Raw genomic sequence first — 25,838 nt, forward strand, 5'->3', positions numbered from 1 at the left:
ACCTGGTTCTGTGCTGCATTTCTCTATAACTTGCTTCCCTAATGGTAATTGCTACTAGATCAGTTCTTAATAAGAGTGAAATTAAGGAATATGGAAGAAGGCAGAACTAGTAATTGGTTTATTATTGTCATCTGTACTGAGATGCAGTGAAAAGCTTTGTTTTGCGTGCCATCCATACAGATCATTCCAAACATAAGTACATTGAGGTAACACAGAAGGGAAAACAATAACAGAATGCAGAATAAAGTGTTACAGCTGCAGAGAAAATGCAGTGCAGGCAGACAATGAGGTGCAAGAGCCATGACGTGGTAGATTGAGAAATTGAGTTCACTTTTATCATATAAGAGGTCTGTTCAGGAGTCTTGTAACAGAAGGATAGAAGCTGTCTTTGAGCCTAGTGGTACGTGTTCTCAATCTTTTGTATCTTCTGCCTGATGGGAGGGGCGAGAAGAAAGAATGTCTGGGGTGGGAAGTTTCTTTAATTATGTTGGCTAAGCTTATAAGTCAGTCAGGATCATACTAAGTAATAAATCAACAGTGGTCTTCTCACATTAGGTGCCGCAGTGATTTGGATTAATTGGAATCATGCTGTTACTGCTGAAAATGGTCAACAATAAATTTAATGAGAATCTAAAGAAAGCAAGGCTGGAGAGTGAAAGACTTCTGACTTGTCTTTTCAGCTGGGGGAAACGAGCTGCCCACAACAGGGCTCAGATCATCTACTACTTGGCTGAGAACCTGGAGTTGCGCCGGGAAGAGATGTCTCAAGGACTGAGTTCCCTGACTGGTGTCACTATCGAGGAAGCCAGAGATGAAGTAGATGCCTGCATTGAGAGACTTTTCTACTGGGGTGCCTATTGTGACAAGTATGGGGGCACCGTCCAGGTGGGAAAACCGACAAAATGTTGTGTGCCTTCCATTTTGGGAAGAATAAAGCAGTTTTTCATGTTTCCTTACAGCATGGGAGACCATTTGCCCATCGAGTCTATGCCAGCACACAGTGCAATCCAGTTTCCCCCATTAATTTTCTTTGTAACTTATTCTCCCACATTCCCATCAACCCTTCCCTAGGTTTTACTACTCACCTGCACACTAGTGGCCAGTGTGACTTTGGGATGTGGTGGGTAACCAGAGCACCTGTGGGGAAGCCCATGTGGTCATGTGGAGAACATACAAACCACTTAGATAGCTCCGAAGGTCAGCATGGAACCCGGGTCACTGAGCTGTGAAACTCCACTGTGCTACCTGCAGTGGTGCAGTCAATGAATGTGCTTCACCCCTCCAACAATGTTCAAGACACCAGTGATTATATTTCCAAGTCAGGGTATTGTGCAGTTTGGGGAATGTGCATGCAGTGGTGTTCTCAGACGCATCCTGCTCTTCTCTTCTTTGGTGGTAAATGTTGCACGTTTGGGAGGTGCTGCCAGAATGGCCTAGGCAAGTAATTGCAGTTCATTTTGTAGATGTTACACACTGCAGTTACTGCACTGGTGGTGTAGAGCATGAATGTTTACAGTGGTGGATGGGGTACTAATCAAGATGGTTACTTGATCCAAAATAATGTCGAGATGTTGGAGCTGCATTCTTCCAGGCAAGTAGTGAATATTCCACTGAATTGTTGATGTGTGCCTTGTGGATGTTAGAAAGGCTTTGGGGTGTCAAAAAGAGCATTGGTCTCCACAGGGTACTCAGCCTCTGACTGCTCACATAAACACCAGTTACTGCTTGGCCCTGTTGAGTCTCTGGTGAATGTTGACCCCCAGCATGTTGATGAAGCAGATGCAGATGCTTAGACTCTCTCTTGTTGGAAATGGTTTTGTGACCTGAATGTTAATTATTACTTATCACCCCCTGCCTGAATGTTGTGTAGGTCTCATTGCATGCAGGTATGCATTGGTTTATTTTCTGAGGTGTTGCAAATATTTCTTTCATCACAAGTATCCCCACTTCTGACTTTATGTTGGAAAGAACCTCACTGATGAAGCAGCTGAAGATGCCCTGAGGAACCCCTGCAGTGATGTGCTTGGAATGACTGAGCCCCAACAGCCACCACCATCTTCCTTTCTGTGAGGTACAACTCCAGTCATTGGATTGTTGGCTCCTGATGCCCATTGACTTCAGGTTTACCAGGGCTCCTTAATGCTGCACTCAGTCAAATGCTGCCTTGATACCAAGGGTAGTCACTCTCTCTTCACCTGCAGAATTTAGCTCTTTGGTCCATGTTTGGATGGAGGCTGTGATGGGGTGTGCCATTGACTGAGGAATAATTCACATGTCAGGATTTACCTTTGAGGAATGAATGTGAGAAATCAAAGCAGAAAGAGCCCTTATAACTTCTCTACCCAACTAATATTGTACACTTCAAGTACCATCCTGCCTTATCCTATATCTATTGGTTCCCTTAGTGCCCAGAAGTCTGCCTACCTCATTCATAATTGAAATTGATATCTGAACTTTTGCAGCATCTAAGGAAGAAACTTTTATATTTGCTGTGTTCAAGTAAAGAAAGTTTTCCTCATGTCAGTCCAAAATGACCGATGTCTTATCCTGGGACTGTGCTTCACAATTTATAGTATAAATTTGAAAATCACAGGAAACAAAATCTTGTTGTTATCTTGTCAAGATTGCAAGGTGCATCATAAGAAGCCAAGTCCTGGATCTTGCTGCATCCATTTCTCATTTTATTGATTAAGATAGACATGGAGAGGTCCATTTTTGAGTGAGGCCCAATACAAGCTAGGGGAACAGCGCCCATCTTTTTTTTGTAGATTCTAGACTTGATACTAAATTTTACAACGTTAGGTAACTTGATTTCTCTGTGATGTGAACTCACTCTCTCTGTGAGTGGAGGACCTGCCCAGCCTGACCTGCCAGGCTTGTGCTCCTACTCTGCATTTCACAACTCTGACTTTCTTTTCTGTTCTGTTGTCCATTTTCTCGCACTCTAACTGCTCCCATTCCCTCACTGGTCAGGTGACTTTGTTTATAGCTTATCCATGGTTACCTGCTTTTGTCCAATCAAAGAAATCCCTCTTTTCCTCCTCTCCCCCCCCCCCCCACCCCCCTCTTCAGCTTCACAAGCTTCTTTGGTCTCCTTCCCAGTTCTGACAAAGGGTCTTCAACCTGAAATGTCGGCTCTATTTCTCTTCCCACAGACGCTGCCTGACCTGCTGACTATTTCCAGCATTTTCTGTTTTAGATTTCCAGTATCTGCAGTTTTGATTTTCACTACTTGTTAGCTGCCACTGAAATGAGCTTTGTCTTGAAAATCCAAGTTAAAGATCTGGTGATTGTTTAGATGATGATGAGGCATATGACTCCAGCCTGTGCCACCAAATATTCTTTGGATTTTTCTTTCGATGTGCATTTTTCCAAGAATCCTCATAGATCTGGGGACACGGGTAGACAGGGTGGTGAAGAAGGTGTATGGCACACTTGCTTTTATTGGACGGGGCATTGAGTACAAAAGTTGGGACTTCATGTTACAGCTGTTCAAGACATTGGTGAGATCACACTCGGAGTATTGTGTGGAGTTCGGGTTGCCGTGCTCTAGGAAGGATGTGAATCAGTGAGAGGGTGCAGAAAAGATTCACAAGAATGTTGCTCGCACTGGAGGGATTGAGTTATAAGGAGAAAATGGATAGATAGTCTGGGACCATCTTCCCTGGAGTGAAGGAGGCTGAGGGGTGACCGTATAGAGGTTTATAAAATGAGGGGCCCAGATAAGGTGGGTGGTCACAGTCTGTTTTCCAGAGTGGGGGAATCCAAAACTAGAGTGCATAGGTTTAAGGTGATAGGTCACCTTTAAATCTTTCCCCTAAGGGACAACTTTTGCCTCTGCGCAGAGGGTGGTGGGTATATGGAACAAGCTGCCAGAGGAAGTGGTAGAAGTGGGTACAATTACATCATTTGAAATACATTCGGACAGGTACATGGATAGGAAAAGTTTAGAGGGATACGGGGCTAATCAGGAAGACATCTTGGTCAGCATGAAGAATTTGGGCCGAAGGGCCTGTTCGCCTTGCTGGATGACTCTGTGACAAAGACCATGACTCCAAATCACAATTTATAAATTATTGTTTTGGCTCCAGTTGTGTTAATTCTATCCAGTTCTGCATATCATACTTTGTAATGGCCTTGGTGTGATTGAGAGATTTGCTCAAATTGTGCCAGGGATAATTAGTTGAACTACAAAAGTAGAGAAACTGTGTTTTTTTTTTGTGCAAAACAATTGTTGTGACTTGTTGAGTAGTGGAAGTGACTGGATTCCTGTACTCAGAATTGGCATACACCAGTTGGGCCAAATGGTCACTCCCTGTGTGGTAACAGTTCTACAATCCAACTTTTATTTCTTAATATTAAAAGAAGATTTAATGTGTTTAGAAGTACGGGAGAGAGAAAAACTTTCCAGGGGCAGGAGGGGTGGAAACCAGAGGATCCAGATACGAGATGGGAAGTGTTTGTTTTAGTCTAGGATTTATTATAATCTAGTAATGTCCTTCCTCGAAGGGCAGTGGAAGCAGATTCAATAGTCTCCTAAACTGGAAAAAGATAACTTCTTTGGCCTCCCTCAGGGGCGAGGGTGACTTGCTTCCACTCTGATTCTGAAATGGGGGGGGCGGCGGGGTGAGCTCGAGGTGGGGTCCACAAGTGGGACAATGATAGGGTGGGTGGGTGAATGATACATTAGGTGTGTGTTTCCACCGCTGTCTTCTCCGAGCTTCCACTTCTCCCCAACAGAGAAGCTAGAGATTCTCTTTGCTGTTCTGATGATGTTCCATTTTGAGCGGGTTCATGGGCCAGCGGTTTCCATGAAGTTGTTCTGTGGTTACCCTCCCGCTAATCTGCTACAACAGAGCTCGGCGTAGAATATCCAGCTCAGGACTTTAGTGCCAAGCATGTGGATGGAATGGCTTGCACTAGAACAGGCTAGGTGTAATTAAAGCCCCAATTGCTGCGTATTTTGGCTAAGGACAGAACCTTTGGAGAACAAACAATCTGCTGGAGGAACTCGGTGGGTCAAGCAGCATCTGTGGGGTGGGGGGGAAGAATTGTTGACGTTTCAGATTGAAGCCATGCATCAGCAGTGCAGATGCTGCTCTACCCACAGAGTTCCTCCAGCAGATTTTGGTGCTCCAGATTCCAATATCTGCAGTCTCTGGTGTCTCCTTGATGTTCGTTTGCTTAACCTGCCTGTGGATTTTGCGGATCTTTTGGAGATGATGTTGGTGGGATTTTTCCAGTGCTTTGAGATGCCTGCTGTGGGTAGTCTGTCTCTGAAGTGTACACGATGGTGTGGATCACTGCTGTGAGCTTTATGCTGTGTAATTTGCAGCCACTCTTTTCCTCAGATGCCAATAATCTGTGCTGCCACACTGGATACAGTTGTCAAGGAGTCATTGAGAAACACACCATGGAAATGGGCCTTTCAGCCCACTGAGTCCATGCCAACCATCAAGCTCCCAATTTTTCACTAATCCTACCCCATTTCATTCTCCCCACATACCATTGTCTTTTTCCCCCACCCCAGAATCCACCACTAATAAGAAACACAAGGCAATTTGTAGTGGCCACTTAACCTACAAACCTGCACAGTTTTGGTGGAAGCTGGAGCACCCGGAAGAAACCCGTGCAGTTCTAGGGAGAGTGTGCCAACTGCACATGCAGACAGCACCCGAGGTGTGAGGCAGTGGCTCCACTAGCTGTGCCATTGTGCTATCCTTAAGAACGATTGCCTTGTAAGGGATTGAACACTGGTCATGGATTCGTACAGCACGGAAACTGGCCCTTTAGCCCAACCCATCCATGCTGACTTAGATGCCCTAAGCTCATCCCATTTGCCTCCCATTGGCCCATGTCCCTCTATCCTTTCCTATCCACGTATCTGTCCACGTGCCTTTTAAATATTGTTATTGCACCTGCCTTAACCACTTCCTCTGGCAGCTCGTTCCATATACTGACCACCCTCTGACTGGAAAAAGTTGCCCCTCAGGTTCCTATCAAATCTCTCCCCTCTTACCTTAAACCTATGCCCTCTGGTTTTGAATGACTGTGTGCATTCACCCTATGTATGCCCCACCATGATAAGCAAGGATACAAACCAACAATCTGCCGGAGGAACTCACTGGGTCAAGCAAGATCTGTAGTGAGGGGAGGGAATTGTCCACATTTTGGGTCGAATCCCTGCATCTCACCCTGACGAGAAACATTGACATTTTGTACCCCCTTCCCCCACAGATGTGGCTTGACCCACTGAGTTCTTCCAGCAGGTTGTTTATTCCAGCATCTACAGTTTCTTCTGTCTCTAAGGATACCACTATACTGGTGAGATTGTGAATTTTGTCAGCAGTGTTTGAGAGGTGGCTCCTGAAATATGGAGTGACGTAGGTTTTCCACATCTGGTCAAGATGAGGTTGTGCGTCAGTGGCTAATGAATAGAGAGCCTTTGTTTGGTGAATGCTTACTCTAGGGCTCGTTCTCTTGTAAGCTTCAGTGAATGAGACAGTGACTCAGAGGGGAAAACTTGCAGTTGAATGATGAATGCAGGTGGAAACCATGGCTAGTTCTCGGAATTAACTGACAGGTGAAATCACCTTTAAAGCTGCATCATTCTATGGCTGATATATCTAGATAAGAATTATTTCATTGTTTTTAGTTTTTCAGAAGCTAGGCCTTTGTATGAGAGTTTGTGAACTTCCAGTTCACTCACCATCATTGAGTTATCATTATGGTACAAACTTCCTCTGTTTGCTGGGGTTAGTTACCGGCCTGTTTTATTGTCTGTCTTTTCAATGCAGTAAGAGTTTTCTGACATATTTAAGGTTCAGCAATAGAATGGCTAAGTGGTATTGACAATGAAACATATTTTCCTTTCTTTTTTTCAGGAAACCCAGCTTTATGGGGCCACGATCATGGTTCGAGAGCCTGTAGGTGTGATAGCCATTGCATGCCCCGATGAGAACCCTCTGCTCAGCTTTGTGAGTCTTTTTGCCCCAGCAATTGTTCGAGGGAATGTGGTCGTCATTGTCCCCAGTGAGAGGTATCCTCTGCCAGCCTTGGAACTCTATCAGGTACAGACAAGTGGACCCACTTTGGTTTGTGTTACAATAATTGCACTGGTGTGCAGCCACTGACACACTTCTAGAATTTCTCAGTGCCTCAATTCACCTACAGTGAAACTCCGATGATCCGACATCTGTGTTCAGAGAACATGTTGGTTTGGCATCTGGCTTCAGAGCGTGAGTGAGATGTACAGCCAGAGCTAGGAACTGAGTGCTTGTGTATTCCCTGGGTTCACTGGGTGGTTTATTATATTACTGTAAAACAAGTGTAAAATAAAAGTGTATTTGGGTATACAATAGTCCAGAAACTCTGCTAGCCTGGCACCACTGAAGTCCCAAGAGTGCTGTTGGAATTTTACTGTATAATGCTGCAGAGACTAGGAATGTAATGGGTTCCATTTCTTAAGAGTTGCAGTAATTCGTCCAAGCTGGGTCACCGTTGACACTCTAGCCCTTGATTTGGTAGAATAATTGTTGCTGACTGCTGTCTAGGACCCCATGTTAGAAAGTTCAGGTAGCAATTAGTAGTGAGGACAGGAGTGAGTTCAGATCCAATAGCTTCACTTTCAGAAAGCTTGCTGTCAGAGTGCATGTGTGGACTGAATATTTGCCCTGGGCACTCGTGGTGCAGTATCTCACGGTGCCTCCTTCATGAAGTGAGAGCTGTAAAAAGTGATCTCTCTGGGTTTAGTTATAGGTTAGCCCTTTCAGTGAAAGCTTTGCATAAATCATGCTTTTTGACTCGCACGCAATGTTGTATCAGGGACACCAAGGTACAGGTGCTCATTGGTAAGATGTTTGTTGTGTAACATTGATGCACTACTTCATAACTTGATTTGGATCACCTACCATGAAGTAGAGCTGCTTGTTGTTTTGCTCTGTCCACAGTGAAATTCTCATTTGCAAGAGGTTAAATATGTGAATTTTACGTGTCATCAACTTCGTACAATGTCTGATCATTTTGTGTCATCAGCTTCGTACAGTGTCTGATCTGTGGGCTCATGGATACCAATTATACAAATAGATTCCTGTTCTCTATTTGTGTGCAGGACATTGTATTAAATGCATTGCTTAATACCATGACACTTAATCAGTGTATGTTCCAGTGATTGAATAGATGGGTGTGAGGAACATTGCTACGTCTTGAAGCCAGCACCAGTACATGGAGGCATGGCTTGTTAAGGTTCATGAAGAACCATCTGCAGAATGAGATTTATGGTCATAGACTGCAAGGGCTGCCTCCACATGCTCAGTGCTGCCAATTAATTTATGGATTCAACACCTGGCAATAACTATTGCATCCATTTCCATTTTCCATTAAATTGTAATTTTATACAGAGCATGTCTATGCCTGTCAAAACAAGAGCTACCCAGCCTAATCCCATCTTCCAGCGCCAGGTCCACAGCCCTGTGGATGACAGCACCTTGACAGCATATCCAAACACTGTTGAATTGTGAGGAGGGTTTCTTCCGGTATCATCTCTTCCAACCGTGAGTTCCAAACTCCCAGCATCCTTTTGAGTGAAATAATTTTTTTTTCTCTCATTTCCCTTTGAATCCTTGAGCTAATTACTTTAAATTACTCAGGGAAGTACAGGCTGATGAGCCTGACTCCAGTTGTAGGGAAGTTACTGGGGGGAATTCTATGGGACAAGATCTACCATCACTTGGATAGTCAAGGCCTATTCAGAATAGTCAGCATGGTTTTGTGTGTGGGAGGTCATGTCTGATGAATCCTCTGGAGTTTTTTGAAGAGGTAACTAACGGGATAGAGGAAGGGGATGGACTTTAGTAAGGCCTTTGACAAGGGCCTGCATGACAGGCTGATCCGGAAGGTTAGGTTGCGTGGGATTCAGGAGGAGCTAGCGAGGTGGATTCGGAATTGGCTCGATGATAGGAAGCAGAGGGTGATGGTTGAAGGTCAATTCTCTGACTGGAGGCCTGTAACTAGTGGGGTGCCCCAGGGGTCAGTGTTGGGACCTCTGCTATTCATTATTTATGTAAATGATTTGGATATGAATGTACATGGCACGATTAGCAAGTTTGCTCATGATAATAAATTAGGGGGATTTGTTGGTAGTGGAACAGGTTACAATAAATTGCAAAGAAATCTTGATCAGTTAGAGAGATGGGCTGAGGAATGACAAATAGATTTCAACTTAGATAAGTGTGAGGTGATGCACTTTGGACAGTCAAACCAGGGGAGGACTTGTACAGTGAATGGCAGGGTACTGACGAGTGTTGTGGAACATTCCTGAGGGACCTGGGCATACAAGTGCACAGCTCACTGAAAATGGCCGCGCAAGTAGACAGGGTGGTGAAGAAGGCGTTTAGCACACTGGCCTTCAGTCAGGGCATCGAGTTTAGGAGTAGGGACACTGTGTTGCAGTTTTATAAGTCGTTGGTGAGGCCACACGGGGTATTGTGTACAGTTTTGGTCGCCCTGTTATAGGAAAGACATTGTCAAGCTGGAGAGGGTGCAGAAGAGATTTACGAGGATTCTACGTGGACTGGAGGGCCTGAGTTATAGGGAGAGGTTGGCCACGCTGGATCTTCATTCCTTGGAGAGTAGGAGAATGAGGGCTGACCTCATAGAAGTTCATAAAACTGTGAGGGGTCTGGATAAGGTGGACGATCATTGTCTTTTCCCCAGGGTTGGGGAGTCCAAAACTTAAAGGGCACAGATACAAGATAAGAGGGGAGAGATTTAAAAGAGACCTGAGAGGTAACTTCTTTACACAGAGGGTGGTGAGGACCTGGAATGAGCTGCCAGAGGAAGTGGTTGAGGTGGGTACAATTGCAACATTTAAGAGGCATTTGGATAGGTCCATGGAGGGAGGGGCTTGGAGGGTTATGGGCCAAATGAGGGCAACTGGGACTAGCAGGGAGGATGCTGTGGTCGGCATGGACCAGTTGGGCCGAAGGGCCTGTTTCCGTGCTGAATTATTCTATGACTCAAAATCTTCGTTCCCTGGCTTTTGACTTTTTTTAAAGAGAAATAGGTCCTTGCTATTTATCAAGGCCTCTCATAATGTTGTGCACCTTGATTAAGTCTCCCCTCAGCTGCCTCTATCACAAAGTAAACAACCCTAACAAATCCAATAGTTCTTCCAGCTACAATTTTCCAGTCCTGACATCTTCTTAAATCTTCTCTGCACTTCTCCAGTGCACCACATCTTTCCTACAATGTAGTGACCAGAACTTTGGCCTAGGTAATGTGGAATACAGTTTTAGCATAACCTCCCTGCTCTGTATTCTGGGGCTCTGCCTTGTTAAGCATCTGTTGACCTGTTCTACATTTAAGAATCAGCGGAAGCTCTACACCATTCAATATCCTGTCATTTATTCTATATACCCGTGCCTTGGTGCACTTCCCCAGTGCATTACCTTGTGCTTCTCTGGATTAAATCGCACTTGTCATTTTTCTACCCAATTGACCAGGTCATTGATATGTTCCTGCAGTCTAAAGTTTTGCTCCTCACCATTAATTGCGGGTTAGTTCATTGTCGGAAAGAAACGTATTACACATTGCAGCTGTATTCTGGCTAGAGTTAATCTAATGATCAGTGGTTAAATACTGATGTGCTGTTGCTCTTTGATGACTTAAGAGGTAGTTTTAAAAAACCAAGCTGTCATATGCCAGAGTCGTGCGATAGAGAAACAGGTCCTTTGACTCATCGGGTCTGTACCGTCCATTGTCTATACTAGTCTCATTTACCTGCACTGAGTCAGTAGGCTTGGTGATTCGAGTGCTCGTCTAGATACTTCTGAAATGTTGTGAAACTCTCTGCCTCCATCACTACCTCAGGCACTGTGTTCCAAACTCAGCACCCTCTGGGTCCCTTCCAAACATCCTACCTCTCAACTTGGACTCGTGCCCTCTTAGATACCTCCACCTTGGTTATCTACCCTATCCCCCTAATAATTTTATATACCTCCAAGTCACTTCAAACCTACAAATCAGCCTTCAAAAATATTCTAATGTAGATTCGTATCTTGGTAATGTTTTAGAGGAAGCACCATTCCTCCAAATCCACAGCCACAATTTTGTATTTGGAAATTGTCAATAGTTATCAGAAAATGTCTTTTCATTTCACATGATGCAACTGTATGAGTTGCTGGTGAGACCACACTTGGAGTGTTGTGTGCCGTTCTGGTTGCCCCAGCTATAGGAAGGATGTCATTAAACTGGAGGGTGCCAAAAAGGTTTACAAGGATGTTACTGGGACTGGAGGGCTTGAGTTGTAAGGAGGGATTCAATAGGCTGGGACGGTTTTCCCTGGAGCGTTGGGGGCTGATGGGTGATCTTATAGCGGTTTATAAAATTATGAGAGGCGTAGATAAGGTGGATGGCCACAGTCTTTTTCCCAGAGTAGGAGAGTCTCAAACTAGTGGATATAGATTTAAGATGAGAGGGGAAAGATTTAAAAGGGGCCTAAGGGGCGGCAACTTCACACAGAGGGTGGTGGGTATATGGAACAAGCTGCCGGAGGAAGTGGTAGAGGTGGGTACACTTACAACGTTTAAGACATTTGGACAGATACATGGATTGGAAAGGTTTAGAGGAATGTGGGCCAAATGTAGGCTAATGGAACCAGCTCGGATAAACACCTTGGTCAGTGTGGATGAGTTGGTCCAAAGGGTCTGTTTCCGTGCTGTATAACTCTGACTCTATGTCTCTTGTGATCTTTGTGGAAAAACTTGCTATGTCAGGCCAGCTTACATGAGCTTTTTTCCTTGTGCAGGTCTTCGAAACCTCCGATCTTCCTGCTGGTGTTGTAAATGTTTTGACTGGGTCACGAGATCATCTGACCAAATTCTTGGTTGAGCATCAAGATGTCCAAGCCATGTGGTACTTTGGTTCTGCAAAGGTAATTGCTGCTTTTCACAGGGAAGTGTGCGGCCCCCTGCTCTGGGAATGGCCAAGCTGCTGGCTCGCACAGAGTAGAGAGGCTGAGAGAGGGAACCAAAATGACCTGCTGTTGTGGCTTTAGTTTCACAGGGAAAAATACACACAAGATGAAGCAAAAAGCGAGTTCGAAGTTAGAATCTAATATTTGGGATTCTCGAGGTACCTGGCACCATCACCTGCATTCTCTTGCCAAGGCACTTCCTGTATTAGAGTTAAGAAACAAAAGTGGGAATCAGCAGAGTCAGCCAGCACATGGGAAAGGAATCTGGTGCAAGTTATGGTACTAGCAGTAGAGTCAAACCACAGAACAGTACAGCACAATACAGGCCCTTCGGCCCACAATGTTGTGCCGACCTTTAAACCTCGCCTAAGACTATCTAACCCCTTCCTCCCACATATCCCTCTATTTTAAATTCCTCCATATGCTTATCTAGCAATATCTTGAATTTGACCAATGTACCTGCCTCCATCACCGCCCCAGGCAGCGCATTCCATGCCCCAACCACTCTCTGGGTAAAAAAAAACCAAGGAGAAGGGCAAAGTTGTGGAATGTGAATATAGGTGTATGAAACTATGAAGGGCATAGATAGGGTGAATTCAGTCTTTTTCCCAGGGAAGGGGAATCAAAAACTAGAGGTCATAGGTTTAAGGTGAGAGGGGAAAGATTTAAAAAGGGACCCGAGGGATAACTTCCTCACCCAGAGGGTGGTCTGTATATGGAACGAGCTGTCGGAGGAAGTGGTTGAGGCAGGTACAATAATAACATTTAAGATATATGGACAGGTACGTGGATAGGAATATAGAGGGATATAGGCCAAATGTGGGCAAATGCAACTAGCTAAGATGGACATCTTGGTCAGCATGGACAAGTTGGGCTGAAGGGTCTATTTCCATGCTGTATTCCTCTATGACTATGATTCTGAAGGTAGCCTTGGTGGCAGTCTGTAACAAGGGTATGTACAAGTCGAACTGAGGGAAGGGAGGATTCTGACCATTTTATGGAGGTGGAAATAGATGGTCTCAGTGTGGATAACTGATTGGGAAATCATTTAGGAGTCAAATGGTTGCAAACACCTAGTTTCAGCCATAAGGTTGCAGTAGAAAAGAGAAATCCAAAGGCCTGACCCTAATCAAATGTTTTTTTTATCGTTTCTCTATGGTACGAAGTTATCAGGAAGTTGAAGGCTATGGTCTAGTTGAGATGTTAGCTTGTCTCTATAACATTAACAACCCCAGCAGCAGGTTTTAATCTGGCATCTAACTGAAGGGTTCAGATTGTATTGTAAACCAGCAGCAAATTACTTTTTTTTAAGCTTAATATGTACTATGGACTTTGAAAAGACCTTAACGTTTCTTCTACCTTATTTACATAACGGCTTTCAACTTTTACATTCAGGTTTTAAAATTTTATTTTGAACGTGCCTTGAGTGAAACAGAAACTGCAACTTGCATATGTGAAGAAGACAATGCAATTTCCTCTATGAAATCTGCAAATTATGAGGCTATAAGGCTAGAACTTGAGAGTGTAAATTGAAATGACATTTTTGAAGGGAAATATACTATGGAGATGTGGTCGATGTTCAGGGATCTCTTGCAGGATGTTAGGGATAAATTTGTCCCCGTGAGGCAGAGAAAGAATGGCAGGGTGAAGGAACCATGGGTGACAAGAGAGGTGGAACAACTAGTTAGGAAGAAGAAGGCAGCATGCATAAGGTGTAAGCAGCAAGGATCAGATAGGGCTCATGAGGAATATAGAGTAGCAAGGAAGGAACTTAAGAAGGGGCTGAGGAAAGCAAGAAGGGGACATGAAAAGGCTATGGTGAGTAGGGTTAAGGAGAATCCCAAGGCTTTTTTCACGTACGTGAAGAGCAGAAGGATGATGAGCAAAGGTAGAACCGATTAGAGACAAAGGTGGGAAGGTGTGCCTGGAAGCTGTGGAAGTGGGTGAGATCCTCAATGAATACTTCTCTTCAGTATTCACCAAAGAGAGGGGTCTTGATGACACTGAGGACAGTGTTGGTAAGGTTAATGTTCTAGAGCATGTAGATATCAAGAGAGAGGATGTGTTGGAGCTGTTAGAAAATATTAGGACAGATAAGTCCCTGAGGCCTGATGGAATATTCCCTAGGCTGCTCCACGAGGCGAGGGAGGAGATTGCTGAACCGTTGGCTAGGATCTTTGAGTCCTCGTTGTCCATGGGAATGGTGCCGGAGGATCGAAGGGTGGCAAATGTTGTCCCCTTATTCAAAAAAGGCTGTAGGGATAGTCCAGGGAATTACAGACCAGTGAGCCTTACATCTGTGGTGGGCAAGCTGTTGGAAAGGATTCTAAGAGAGAGGTTCTATGAGCATTTAGAGAATCACGGACTGATTAGGGTCAGCCAGCATGGCTTTATGAAGGGAAAACCATGTCTCACAAGCTTGATAGGGTTCTTTGAGGACCTGACCAGGCAGATTGAGGGTAGTGCAGTTTGATAAGGTTCCACATGGTAGGCTTCTTCAGAAGATCAGAGGGCATGGGATCCAGAGAGGCTTGGTCGTGTGGATTCAGAATTGGCTTACCTGTAGAAAGCAGAGGGTTGTGGTGGAGGGAGTGCATTCAGATTGGAGGGCTGTGACTAGTGGTGTCCCACAAGGATTGGTTCTGGGACCTCTACTTTTCGTGATATTTAGTAATGACTTGGATGAGGGGGTAGAAGGGTGGGTTAGCAAGTTTGCAGATGACACAAAGGTCGGTGGTGTTGTGGATAGTGTGGAGGGCTGTCGAAGCTTGCTGAGGGATAGTGATAGGATGCAGAGCTGGGCTGACAAGTGGCAGATGGAGTTCAATCCAGAGACATGTGAGGTGGTACACTTTGGAAGGACAAACTCCAAGGCGGAGTACAAGGTTAATGGCAGGATTCTGGGTAGTGTGGAGGAGCAGAGGGATCTGGGGGTTCATATCCACAGATCACTGAAAGTTGCCTCGCAGGTGGATAGGGTAGTTAAGAAAGCTTATGGGATGTTAGCTTTCATAAGTCGTGGGATCGAGTTTAAGAGCCGCGAGGTAATGATGCAGCTCTATAAAACTCTGGTTAGACCACACTTGGGAGTACTGTGTCTAGTTCTGGTCACCTCATTATAGGAAGGATGTGGAAGCATTGGAAAGTGTGCAGAGGAGATCTACCAGGATGCTGCCTGGATTGGAGAGTATGGATTATGAGGAGAGACTAAGAGAGCTAGGGCTTTACCCTTTGGAGAGAAGGAGGATGAGGGGAGACATGATAGAGGTATACAAAATATTAAGAGGAATAGATAGAGTAGACAGCCAGCGCCTCTTTCCCAGGGCACCAATGCTCAATACAAGAGGGCATGGCTTTAAAGTAATGGGTGGGAAGTTCAAGGGAGAGATCGGGGGAGGCTTTTCACCCAGAGAGTGGTTGGTGCATGGAATGTGCTGCCTGGGGTAGTGGTGGAGGCAGATACGTTGGTCAAGTTCAAGAGATTGTTTGTTAGGTAAGCATATGGAGGAATTTAAAATGGAGGGGATTATGTGGGAGGAAGGGGTTAGATAGTCTTAGGCATGGTTTAAAGGTCAGCACAACATGTGGGCCAAAGGGCCTGTATTGTGCTGTATGGTTCTATGGTTTTTTGTGTTTGTATTAGCCATGATGCTAAGCTGGTGCTTGAAGCACAAACTAACTGCAGGTAGTTTGAGCTGCATTGTGAGGGTGAATGAAGGGGCAATATGCAGACTCTGCAATTACAGTGCAGCATATCAAATGGGCCCAGTTTACATTTTGCTGTTTGCCAAAATGCAAGTCTAGAGGTCCCGTTTAAAATTCTATGGTTACACATAACTGCAGGTCCCTTCTAGGTCTTTCAAGGTCCATGCGATGTCATCCTCCAATGGTTATTGGAGAGAGTGCTGGTGATGAGGGCTTAGCCCATTGGAGACTTCGTGATTTCAGCAAGGGGATTTGATTTCAAAATGTGTTTTTTCACTGGATGAGCAAAAACTGTGAATTTGTCATTTGAACAGATCACTGTTTGAACAGAACCCTGATCAGAATTTCTATACAGTTATTCAGGATGTTTTTTTTTATCTAGAGTTGGCTGTGATATACTTGGATTTTATTGATCTTCTACTATCTCATGATTTAAGATCCTTATTTTTTCACTATCAGTATATTGTAACTATTGGAGCCTCTGTGTTAAAGTCTGGACCTTTCACAGTGCAGAAATTGGATCTTTACAGTTTGTACGTACAGGGGCTCATTGACTCATTGACCCATTAACCCAGAATGAGAGAGCAGGGGTTTGATGAAATTTGGCCTAGTTTAGGAAAGGCTTGAATGTGTACGGTTTGGTAGATTGTACTCGGGCTTTTGATTTTCAATTAATTTCTTTGATGTTTTCTCACTATTACCAAAATAGATGCTGACCTCAATTTATTTCAGTCCAGTGGTTGTGTGGTGGGATTGATTAAACCTGATATTGGAAATGCTAGGTATTTTCCCATGATGGTGTACTGACCATTTGTTGCAGTCACTGTTTCCATCCAGGGGAGGCTGTGGGATAAAGTCAGTATCTTCTAAGGTATTTCCTATTTCCTTCTGAACCTTAAATCTGTAGAGGAGTGAGAGATAACTAGGAGGTGGCAATGAATATTCATGACATTTGTTTCCATTTAAAAGTAAAGCACTATATTTTAAGTTCTTAATGCTGCTGCTAAATTCTACTCCCAATGCTTTGGATATGAAGAGATGTAAGGGTGTGTTAGACTATTGACTTGTACTCAGACTGTTTCCATAGTGGAAAGATCTATTTGAGCTTTCAAAGAAGGCATTTATTCAAACTACAGCAAACTAAACTTTGCACAATAGACAAGTGGAAGTCATGCATCAGTCTTTCCAGTAGTTAACAGATTTATCATTCGGTTCAAGCCCTAACAGGGAGTGGTGGGCGGGAGGTATTTACTTAGAAAACCTTACTGCAGGAGAAAGCAGGATCAACCTTGAGAGTTGCTAATGTTATTCTGAAATGTGTGCACAGTGCCAGAACGTACTGTACCTCATTCTGTTTATCAGCTAGCCTAATAGAATATTAATTGATTCACCAGTGGCTTAGGAATGCATTGGTGGGGATGTGAGGGTGCAGGAAGAAGTGTTAGAGCAACTGGACCAGCTAATTAGATCGATTTACTAATACTCACTGACTTCCCACTGCCCACTGTATAGGGTTAGCTAGGATCACCTGGCTCCAGATAAGCCCTGGATCAAACTTGGACCAAACGGCTAAATTCCAGAGATGTGAGAGTGAGTGCCCTTGACGTCAAGGCAGCTCTGACTGAGAATGGTGTCAAAGCGACACGGTAAAATTGAAGTCATTGGGCATTAAATGGAAAACACTCCAGTGACTGGAGTCGTACCCCGCTTAAAGGAAGTTGATTGTCAGATATCAATCATCTCAGAACCAGGACATCAATGCAGGAGTTTCCTGGACAGTGACCTAGGCCTGACCATCTTCAGCTGTTTCATCAAAGGCATCACCATTTCTGACCTACCTAAGGTAAGATGTTCAGGGAATGCACAATATTCAATGCACTTACCACACCCTAGCAAGTCAGCATGCAGCAAGACCACCACAACGTTCAGATGTGGACTGGTGTGACAAATAACATCCATGCCACAGAAGTGTTGCGCAACAGCCATCTCTAACACAGGAAGGTCTAGCCATTTACCCTTGACATTCAATGGTATTGCCATCACTGATTCACCCCACCATCAATATTCCTGGATGTCACTGACCACAAACTCAACTGGACTAACTAAATAAATACTTGGCTACAAGGACAGGTCAGAGGCTGGGTATCCTATGGGGACTGATGTACTTCCTGAGATCCCAAAGTCTTTCCACCAACAATAGGCAGAAGTTAGAGCATGATGGCATACTCTCCACTGACCTGGATGAGTAACAACTCAAGAAGCTCAAAACCATCCAGAACAAAGTAGATACTTGATTCACACCCCAAACGTGTATTCTCTCCTCTGATACAAATTGACTGCAGTATATCCTGTCGATGAAATGTGACGCAGTTACGCCCAGGCTATTCCAACAGCACCTTCCAAACCTGTGACCTCTTCCACCAAGAAGGTCAACAGGTTCATGGGAGTGCCATCACCTGCGGGTTCCCCTCCAGGTCACACACCATCCTGACCTGGAAATATGTTGCCGATAATTTGTTGTCACTGGGTCCCAATCCTGGAGCTTCTTCCCCAACCACAGGGAGTACCTTCACCAGAAGGTCTGCAGCAGTTTGAGAAGGAGGCTCACTACCAGCATCCTGGGTAATCAAGGATGGGCAATAAATGCTGGTGTTTTCAGATCCTGGAAAAAAACACGAATTAAAGAAAGAAACAATAAATCCTGGAAAAAGTTGGCGATGTTCAGTCTTGGAAGTGCTGAAACATCTAGTGTCTTGAATCCTAGAATGCTAAGAAAAGTTGAGGGGGTGGGGGGACTTCAGCAGATGATGTGACTGCAATCTTTAAATATTCTTCGAAATGAAAGTTACATCGGAATTAAAATCAACTTCTGTATTAAAATCAGTTGTAGCAGTTAAAATTAAGTTGTATTAAAATCACTTCTGTCCAAATAGGGAAGAGTAGCAGTGCTACTACAGGACAGTGGGCTAATCTTTTAGAGGTTGTTAGAGAAAATAATTAATATTCACAGACAAGGCTGTGAAACAAGATGTGTGAAAGTAAAATGCCATCAGATAGCACTCCATTCATTTGGTGAGAAAGTAATGTCTATATTGAAAGGTAATGCTTATGATCGTGAATGAAAGAGTTCTATCAAAGGAGTAATGAAGATATTACTTCTACAATGTTATATTGTATGAGTCTTAATGAAATAGTTATCTAACAGAAAAGGTAAAGCACTGCCTTGAAAAGGCTGATCATTTAGGAATGAACCTGTTGGGTAGTTGGGTCCAATTTATAATGTAAACTACAGCCATACAACAGTTGAATCTTGAAGATCAGTTCAGATCTCAAAGGTTTTGGGTGCCTGAGAGCTCGGTGCTCCACACTTGTGACATTTTTGGTCTAATCTTGATGGTTCCCCAATCACTCTTGCACCTTTCACAATGAACATAGAAAGAAGAGTACAGCACAGGAACAGGCCCTTTGGCCCACACTGATGTACCAAACTAATTAAACTAGTAATTAAAAGCCTACTGCCTGCACAAGTCTTCATCTCTCATTCTCTGCACATCCATGTGCCTATCTAAGAGACTTTTGAACACCTCAATTGTATCTGCCTCCACTACCATCCCTGGCAACATATTCCAGGCACCCACCACTCTGTTCAAAAAAAAACTCCTTTGAACTTGCCCCCTCTCACATTAAAGCTATGCCCTCCAGTATCTGACATTTTGACCCTGGGATTAAGATACCGGCCGTCTACCCTATCTATGCCTCTCATAGTCTTATAAACTACTATCAGGTTTCCCCTCAGCCTTCACTGCTCCAGAGAAAAATACTGCCCCATTCTTGCAAGAGGGGTGGACTGCTCTGTATTTATCTGTAAACAGCAGCTCATCTTGTAAGTCATGGGCGTCACTACTTCATGAATGCATAGGCTGGCCAGCATGTATGCCAAGCTCACAGAAACTCCACAAGGTGAAGGAGCTCTTTTACTCTTCATGGTTGTGGCAGGACATGGGGTGAGCTCCTGGCTCTAATTCAGTGAGTTCTGCACCATCTCCAGGACCTAATGAGTCAGCCAGTGTGCTCTCTGTTTAACATCTCGCTGAAAGGCACTACCTCCAGCACCCCCTCAGCTCCACTCAAATGTCAGCAGGTTTGGTAGACGCGTGCAAGATCGTGATGGCTTTAACTAGGTTAAATGGAAGCTGTTCTCATTGGCAGATGGTTTAAGGGCCTGAGCCATGCAGTTAAACATTTGGGCAATGGATACAAAAGGGATGTGAAGAAAATCTTTTTCTTCTCAGTAGTTATGATCTGGAACTTGCTACCTAAAGTGTGGCGAAAATGGACTCAGTCAATGCTTTTGCAAGGGGATTGGATTGGCTCTTGAGAAAGAACGTGCAGGGCTGTGGAAGAAGTGCGGAGGAATGGGACTGACAGGATTACTTTATGAGGAACTCTTACGGGGTGTAAGGTTGCCTCTCGTGCTCCAACAATTCAGACTGAATGAATTATGTAAAAGTATCTGACCCTGAATGAACTAAAGCAAACTGGCAGCTAACGAGTGCAACTTGCTTCCCATCAAGAACTGCTTATTCATTGACTACAGGAATCATCTCTGTTGGGGAGAACATGCTGGTCCCTTTTTTCCCTCCACAGTAAAAGCCATTGAAGGATGATGCGTTTTTTTATACTGTTGGAAGGTTTGAAGATCTAACTTGTGCCTGTGTTCATTTTACTTCTGAACTTGGTATTACCTCAGTTCTCTTGTGGTATTTTTGAACTTGCATGAGGTGATGTCTGATCCCGTGTACCTACTACAAGTAATTTGTGTAATTCCCCTATTTAATGTTGACTCAGTGCCCAAATTCATTTTCCTGCTGCAATGTAGGTCAGCACTGAGACTTGCAGCGTTTAACCTCTGCAAGGCACCAACTCGCAGCAAGTTCACCACAAGGGCTGGCTGGTATCACTGAAGAGATTTCACTTGTCCTTGACAAGGATGTGGATGTGGCTGGTGAATGAGATTGCCTAAACTGGGGTCGCTCTCTTCAGAATCGAGATGGCTATGGGGAGATTTAATTAAAAGCATACAAAGTTACTAGAAGTCTAGATAGAGTAAATAAGAAAGACATCTTTCCCTGAGCAGAGACGGCAATAACTAGGGCATACAGGTTACCATAGAACAGTACAGCTCAGGAACAAGCCCTTCAGCCCACAACTTCTGTGCTAAACATGATTCCAAATGAAACTAAATCTCTTCTGCCTGCACATGATCCATATCTCCATTCCCTGCCTATTTATATGTCTATTTCATAGCCTCTTAAATACTGCTATCATATCTGTTTCCACCACTGCTTCTGGCAGCCTGTTCCACTCTCTGTGTAAAATAAAACCAAAAATTGCCCCACACATCTCCTTTAAACTCTTCCCCCTCTCACCTTAAGTGCATGTCTTCTAGTACTTGACATTTGTAACCTGGGAAAAAGATTCTTGACTACCCTATCTATGCCTCTCATCATCAGATAAACTTCTATCAGCCTCCAACACTCCAAAGAAAACGATCCAAGTCTGTCCAACCTCTCCTTATAGCACCTGCCCTCTAACCCAGGCAGCATCCTGGTGAACCTCTCCTGCACCCTCTAAAGGTAATTGGTTGAAGGATTAAAGAGGAGTTGAGGAAAGTTTTATCTTCACCCAAGGATGACTAGAACTCCAGACCTTGCTGTCTGGGTGGGTATAGTGGAGGCAGAAACTTCCATGGCATTTAAAGAGCATTTGTTCTTCCTGGTGTCCTGGCTATCACCTATCCATCAACCCAATAGCTCATTACTCCTTGTAGGAATTTGCATGCAAATCAGTAGTGGCATTTCATATATTAAAACAAAAAGTGCCTTTTAAAGAACTGTATTGACTTGAGTTTTTTTTCAGCTTTCTATGAGTGAATAATGTGAAGCAAATGCGAAGCTGTTCTGGCTTAATCCATATCGCCAAGCTGGTCTTGGTAGCACCCAGCATGGTGTTGTGTGCCCCATCACTTTCACTTTTATATGCAGAAACAAATTCACGCCTGTTTTTGTGATCTCCTATAGGGGTCAAAGTTTGTTGAGTGGTCATCAGCTGAAAACTTGAAGCGGACCTGGGTGAACTATGGGATCCAGCGTATCTGGTGCAATTCCCGACAGGGGGCAGGAGAAGAGTTCCTTTATCATGCTACGCAATGTAAGAACATCTGGATCCCAATGGGGGAAATCTTTGCCAACTAGAGCCAGTTTGTCTAGGGCTAACAGACTGGCAACCCAACCTGTCCAGAGTGTAACTATTCCTTTACATATTGATCAATGAATGATTTCCAGCACCTGAGTTTTTTTTCTAGCTAAATTTACATACCCTCCCAATTGTAATGTGAATGCTTTGGTTAGATATAGAACACCGATCTGGCCTGTACTTGGATACACTGGCAGGGTGTTTGATGTCCAGAAAATAATACAAGTGCTCCACCAACAGCTGTTGGTCAAAGCAAGGGCAAAACACTCATAGCATTTATTCATCTTTAGAATTCCACAAATTGAGGTTCAGTAATGTGGCACAATGTAAACGGTTTATTTGTTTGAAAATTATTGTTCCAACCTTTCAAGATTGGACTGTTTCTACCTTATTTCTGTGTGCAATTCACTGGAATTCTATAACGAGCTGAACACTTAAGCACACCTAGGTTTTTGCCCTCTTTCTTTCCACCTGCTCACTATCCTCTAACTGGAGTTAGTTCCTTCACCTATGAAATGAGTTTATTGAGAGCTCCTTTTCTATTTCCCAATAACCAAACACGATCCCTCAAACTAAAGGAGGGAGCTTGGTCAACAATTTCAAGGAGTTGTCCCATTCTCTGTGCGCTACCTTTCTCATGTGGGAACCTTCCTTTTATTCATGTTCCAGTGACCATTACTGAATGAAAACCTTTCTTCACTAATAAAATCAACCTTTTCCAGGAATGGAAAATTGCAATCAAGGTTGTTAACTGTGCTTACCACAGATTTGCCTTGCACCATGGGTGCTAAGCACAATAACACCACACTCTTTATTGGTGCCACCATATTCTGGTACTACAATGACCACCTGTAGCCACCATTCATGCTTGGGCAGATATTTTCTTTGGGAATCTGTAATTGTTTTAAAATGAATTGCATATTTTAACCTTTTGAACAAAAGTCAAACAGGAAGTAGCCTTGTTGAATGCTTCTAATAAGTTCACTACGGCTTACTGCAGTTTACATTTATACGTTATGGAGCCGTTTGAATCGAGTCCAAAATGATGGGGACCACACCCTTCTCTCTTTGATGCCTTTTTAAGTGTTTAACAAAAACATTAAGACGGATTTCCTTGTAAGTTAGGTCCTCTGCACACAACTGCCTCCGATTTCGGTGCTAAATTTGACCTTTCTTGCATAGGTGAGAAATGGAAATGTCAAGTTACTTTGTAATTCCAAGTGATGTTTGATGAACAGTTTGAGTTTTTAGTTGCTGCTTGCTGTTTTCAGAAAATTGTAATTAAAATTTCTCTTAAGGTTTGTTAATATGAGAAACTGATCAAAGATGATGAAGGTTGTTGAATGTAATGAAATCTTTATTTACAAAAACTCTGGGTCTTGTGCATATTTTCTGTCTCATACACCAGACAATGGTGGCAGATTTCGGGGATCAGCTCAACTGTTCTGTAAGGCAGTAAAATGCAAGTGGAAATCCAGTGAGCCAGTCCCCAAAGTAAACAGAGGTATACTTGTTTAGATTCTTATCAATATTTAATTGGTTCACACAAGATTGTTTACTTATGCAGATTTATAATAAATGTAGGTCTAAAGCTTTCATGTTTGGAAACGGGTGTAAACATAACGAGTAGTTGCCAAGTGCCGTCAGTCAAAAAGGAACAGCAATTCAGTCACTTGAGACTTCAAGCTGCCTTTATCTGTTGGCACTACGGTAATGTATCGCAAGAGATGTATTGTTCCTCAAGGAAATTGTATACCCTACCTCTATATATTCGATTTCATGCATTCTGCAAAGCCCTGCTCCATCTCTCTCACCCTGTCACACAGCACAGAAACAGACCCTTGGGACCCACTCATCCCCATTGACGAAGGCACTTGTCTGAGCCAGTCCCATTTGCCTGCATTTGGCCCACGTCCCTCTAAATCTTTTTTCTCCATGTATCTGTCTAAACATCATCTAAGAGTTGTAACTGTACCTGCCTCTACCACTTCCTCAGGCAGCTTGTTCCATAAACCAACCACACTCTGTGTGGAAAAAACTTGCCCCTTAGGCCACCTTTAAATCCTTCCGAAGTTGTAGACATGCTATGTTGGCACCAGAAATGTGGCGACATTTGCGGGCTGCCCCCAGAACAGTCTATGCAAAAGATGTACATCAAAACACATAGTGAAATACATGTGACTAATAAAGATATCTTATCATCCTACTTAAACCTATGCCTCTCTAGTTTTAGACTTTGCAACCCTGGGGACAAAGGACTGTGACCATTCACCTAATCTAAGCCCTTCAACTTCCTCTGCTCCAGGGAAAACCGTCCCAACCTCTCCAGTCTCTCCCTATAACTCAAGCCCTCCAGTCCCAGCAACATCCTTGTGAATCTTTTCTGAAACCTCTTTAGTTTATTCACATCCTTCCTGTAATGTTGCAACCAGAGCTGCAGATAATGCTCCAAATGTTGTCTCAAAAATGTACAGCTGTAATATGACGTCCCAGCTTTTGTACTCAAAGCCCCGACCGATGAAGGCAAGTGTCACTATTTTCAGGGAACTATGTACTTGTGCCCCAAGGTGTTTTCCCTGCTATTCATTGTGTATCTCCTGCCCTGTTTTAACATCCCAAAATGCATCACTTTGTACTTGTCTGAGTTAAATTCCATCTGGCATTGCTTTGCCCACTTTCCCAGTTAATCTGGATTCTGTTGTAACAGTGGACAACCTTCTTCACTCTGCACAATTTTAGTGTCATCTGCAAACTTGCTAACAGTGCCACCTACATTCTTATCCAAGTTGTCAATACAGATGATAAACAGCAGCGGACCCAGCACTGATCCCTGCAGCGCAGCACACCACTAGTCACAGGCCTCCAATCTGAATAACAACCCTCCACTACCACCCTCTGTCTCCTTCCACTGAGCCAGTTTTGTATCCTGATCTGGTGTGTTTATACTGCCACAAATGTACACAAGTATTAAAACATTTACGCTGTATACTAAGCCTACTCAAACTGTCTATGTAGTTAAATTTTTAAAAATAAATTATTGCTGCCTTGTTCCGTGTACTGAAACTTTTGGAATTTCCCTAGCGAGGACTCAATATTTCTTTGCCAACAACACAATCCTCTTCTGCTGTTTATTAAAACTGAGCTAGTGGGAGAAGAGCTAATATATAACATTCCATTTCTTCATGCCCTGAACTAATCTTTAGTCACGTAATGTGAATATGTGACCAGGGTCCTCCTGCTCATTCCAATCACTGGTTTAACAACACAGCTTGTGAGAAGCTTTGTTACTGTGTATAGGCTTTTCATTTTATTTCAAGTCCTCAGGAAGTACCAAAGTAGTTTTGAAGTGTAGTGGCTGTCGTTAGAAACTAAGTTGTTGCTTTTGGCATTTCATTCTCATTACCTAATAGCTCGGCCACTTTACACTCGCCTGTTTGTTCTCTATGATTTTTGAGGTGTTAATTTGTTTTGAGTTGTCTAACCCGTTTTTCTTCCCCATTTAGATGTCATAATCTTTACAGAGACAGTTGTTGTCTCCCACAGTTTTAAAAGTTCATTTTCTTATTGTGCATCTAGAATTGCCTGCTTTACTGTGGAGCTCTTTGTTTTAAGCCAAGGCACTAAAATTTGGGCACTTGCTCTTATTTGTGAAGGTGATGCTTGTAAATAGTGCAGCAACCCAGTATATAGCAGCTATTCCAGGTCAGTAGGCAGAGGAAAAGATTAAAGAATGTGTTTAAAACCACCATAAAGTTGCAGTATTCTCCACTTGAGAGCCCCAGACTCCCCCACTGCTCCAAGTGGGAGAGGATTATTTAGGGTGGCATTGAGATCCTTAAGTCAATGCATAGGGAGCAGACAGAACCCAGTGGAAGGAGTGCACCACTTTGCAAACGATCTACCC

General features: G+C 43.6%; 1 protein-coding gene across 2 annotated transcripts in view; it reads left to right on the forward strand.

Moving 5' to 3' along the window:
- LOC127585506 (aldehyde dehydrogenase family 16 member A1-like) overlaps window positions 1-24,981 on the forward strand; it is a 52,042-nt gene extending 27,061 nt beyond the window's left edge. For both annotated transcript variants that reach the window (XM_052043017.1, XM_052043019.1), the window contains 4 exons: window positions 681-885; window positions 6,885-7,070; window positions 11,807-11,932; window positions 21,760-24,981. In XM_052043017.1, the coding sequence (XP_051898977.1) occupies window positions 681-885; window positions 6,885-7,070; window positions 11,807-11,932; window positions 21,760-21,933 (691 nt within the window). In that variant the 3' untranslated portion in view covers window positions 21,934-24,981. The remainder of the gene's footprint in view (window positions 1-680; window positions 886-6,884; window positions 7,071-11,806; window positions 11,933-21,759) is intronic.
- Window positions 24,982-25,838: the final 857 nt, after the last annotated feature.

This window comes from Pristis pectinata, chromosome 33 (assembly GCF_009764475.1).
Source record: "Pristis pectinata isolate sPriPec2 chromosome 33, sPriPec2.1.pri, whole genome shotgun sequence".
NCBI lineage: Eukaryota > Metazoa > Chordata > Chondrichthyes > Rhinopristiformes > Pristidae > Pristis > Pristis pectinata.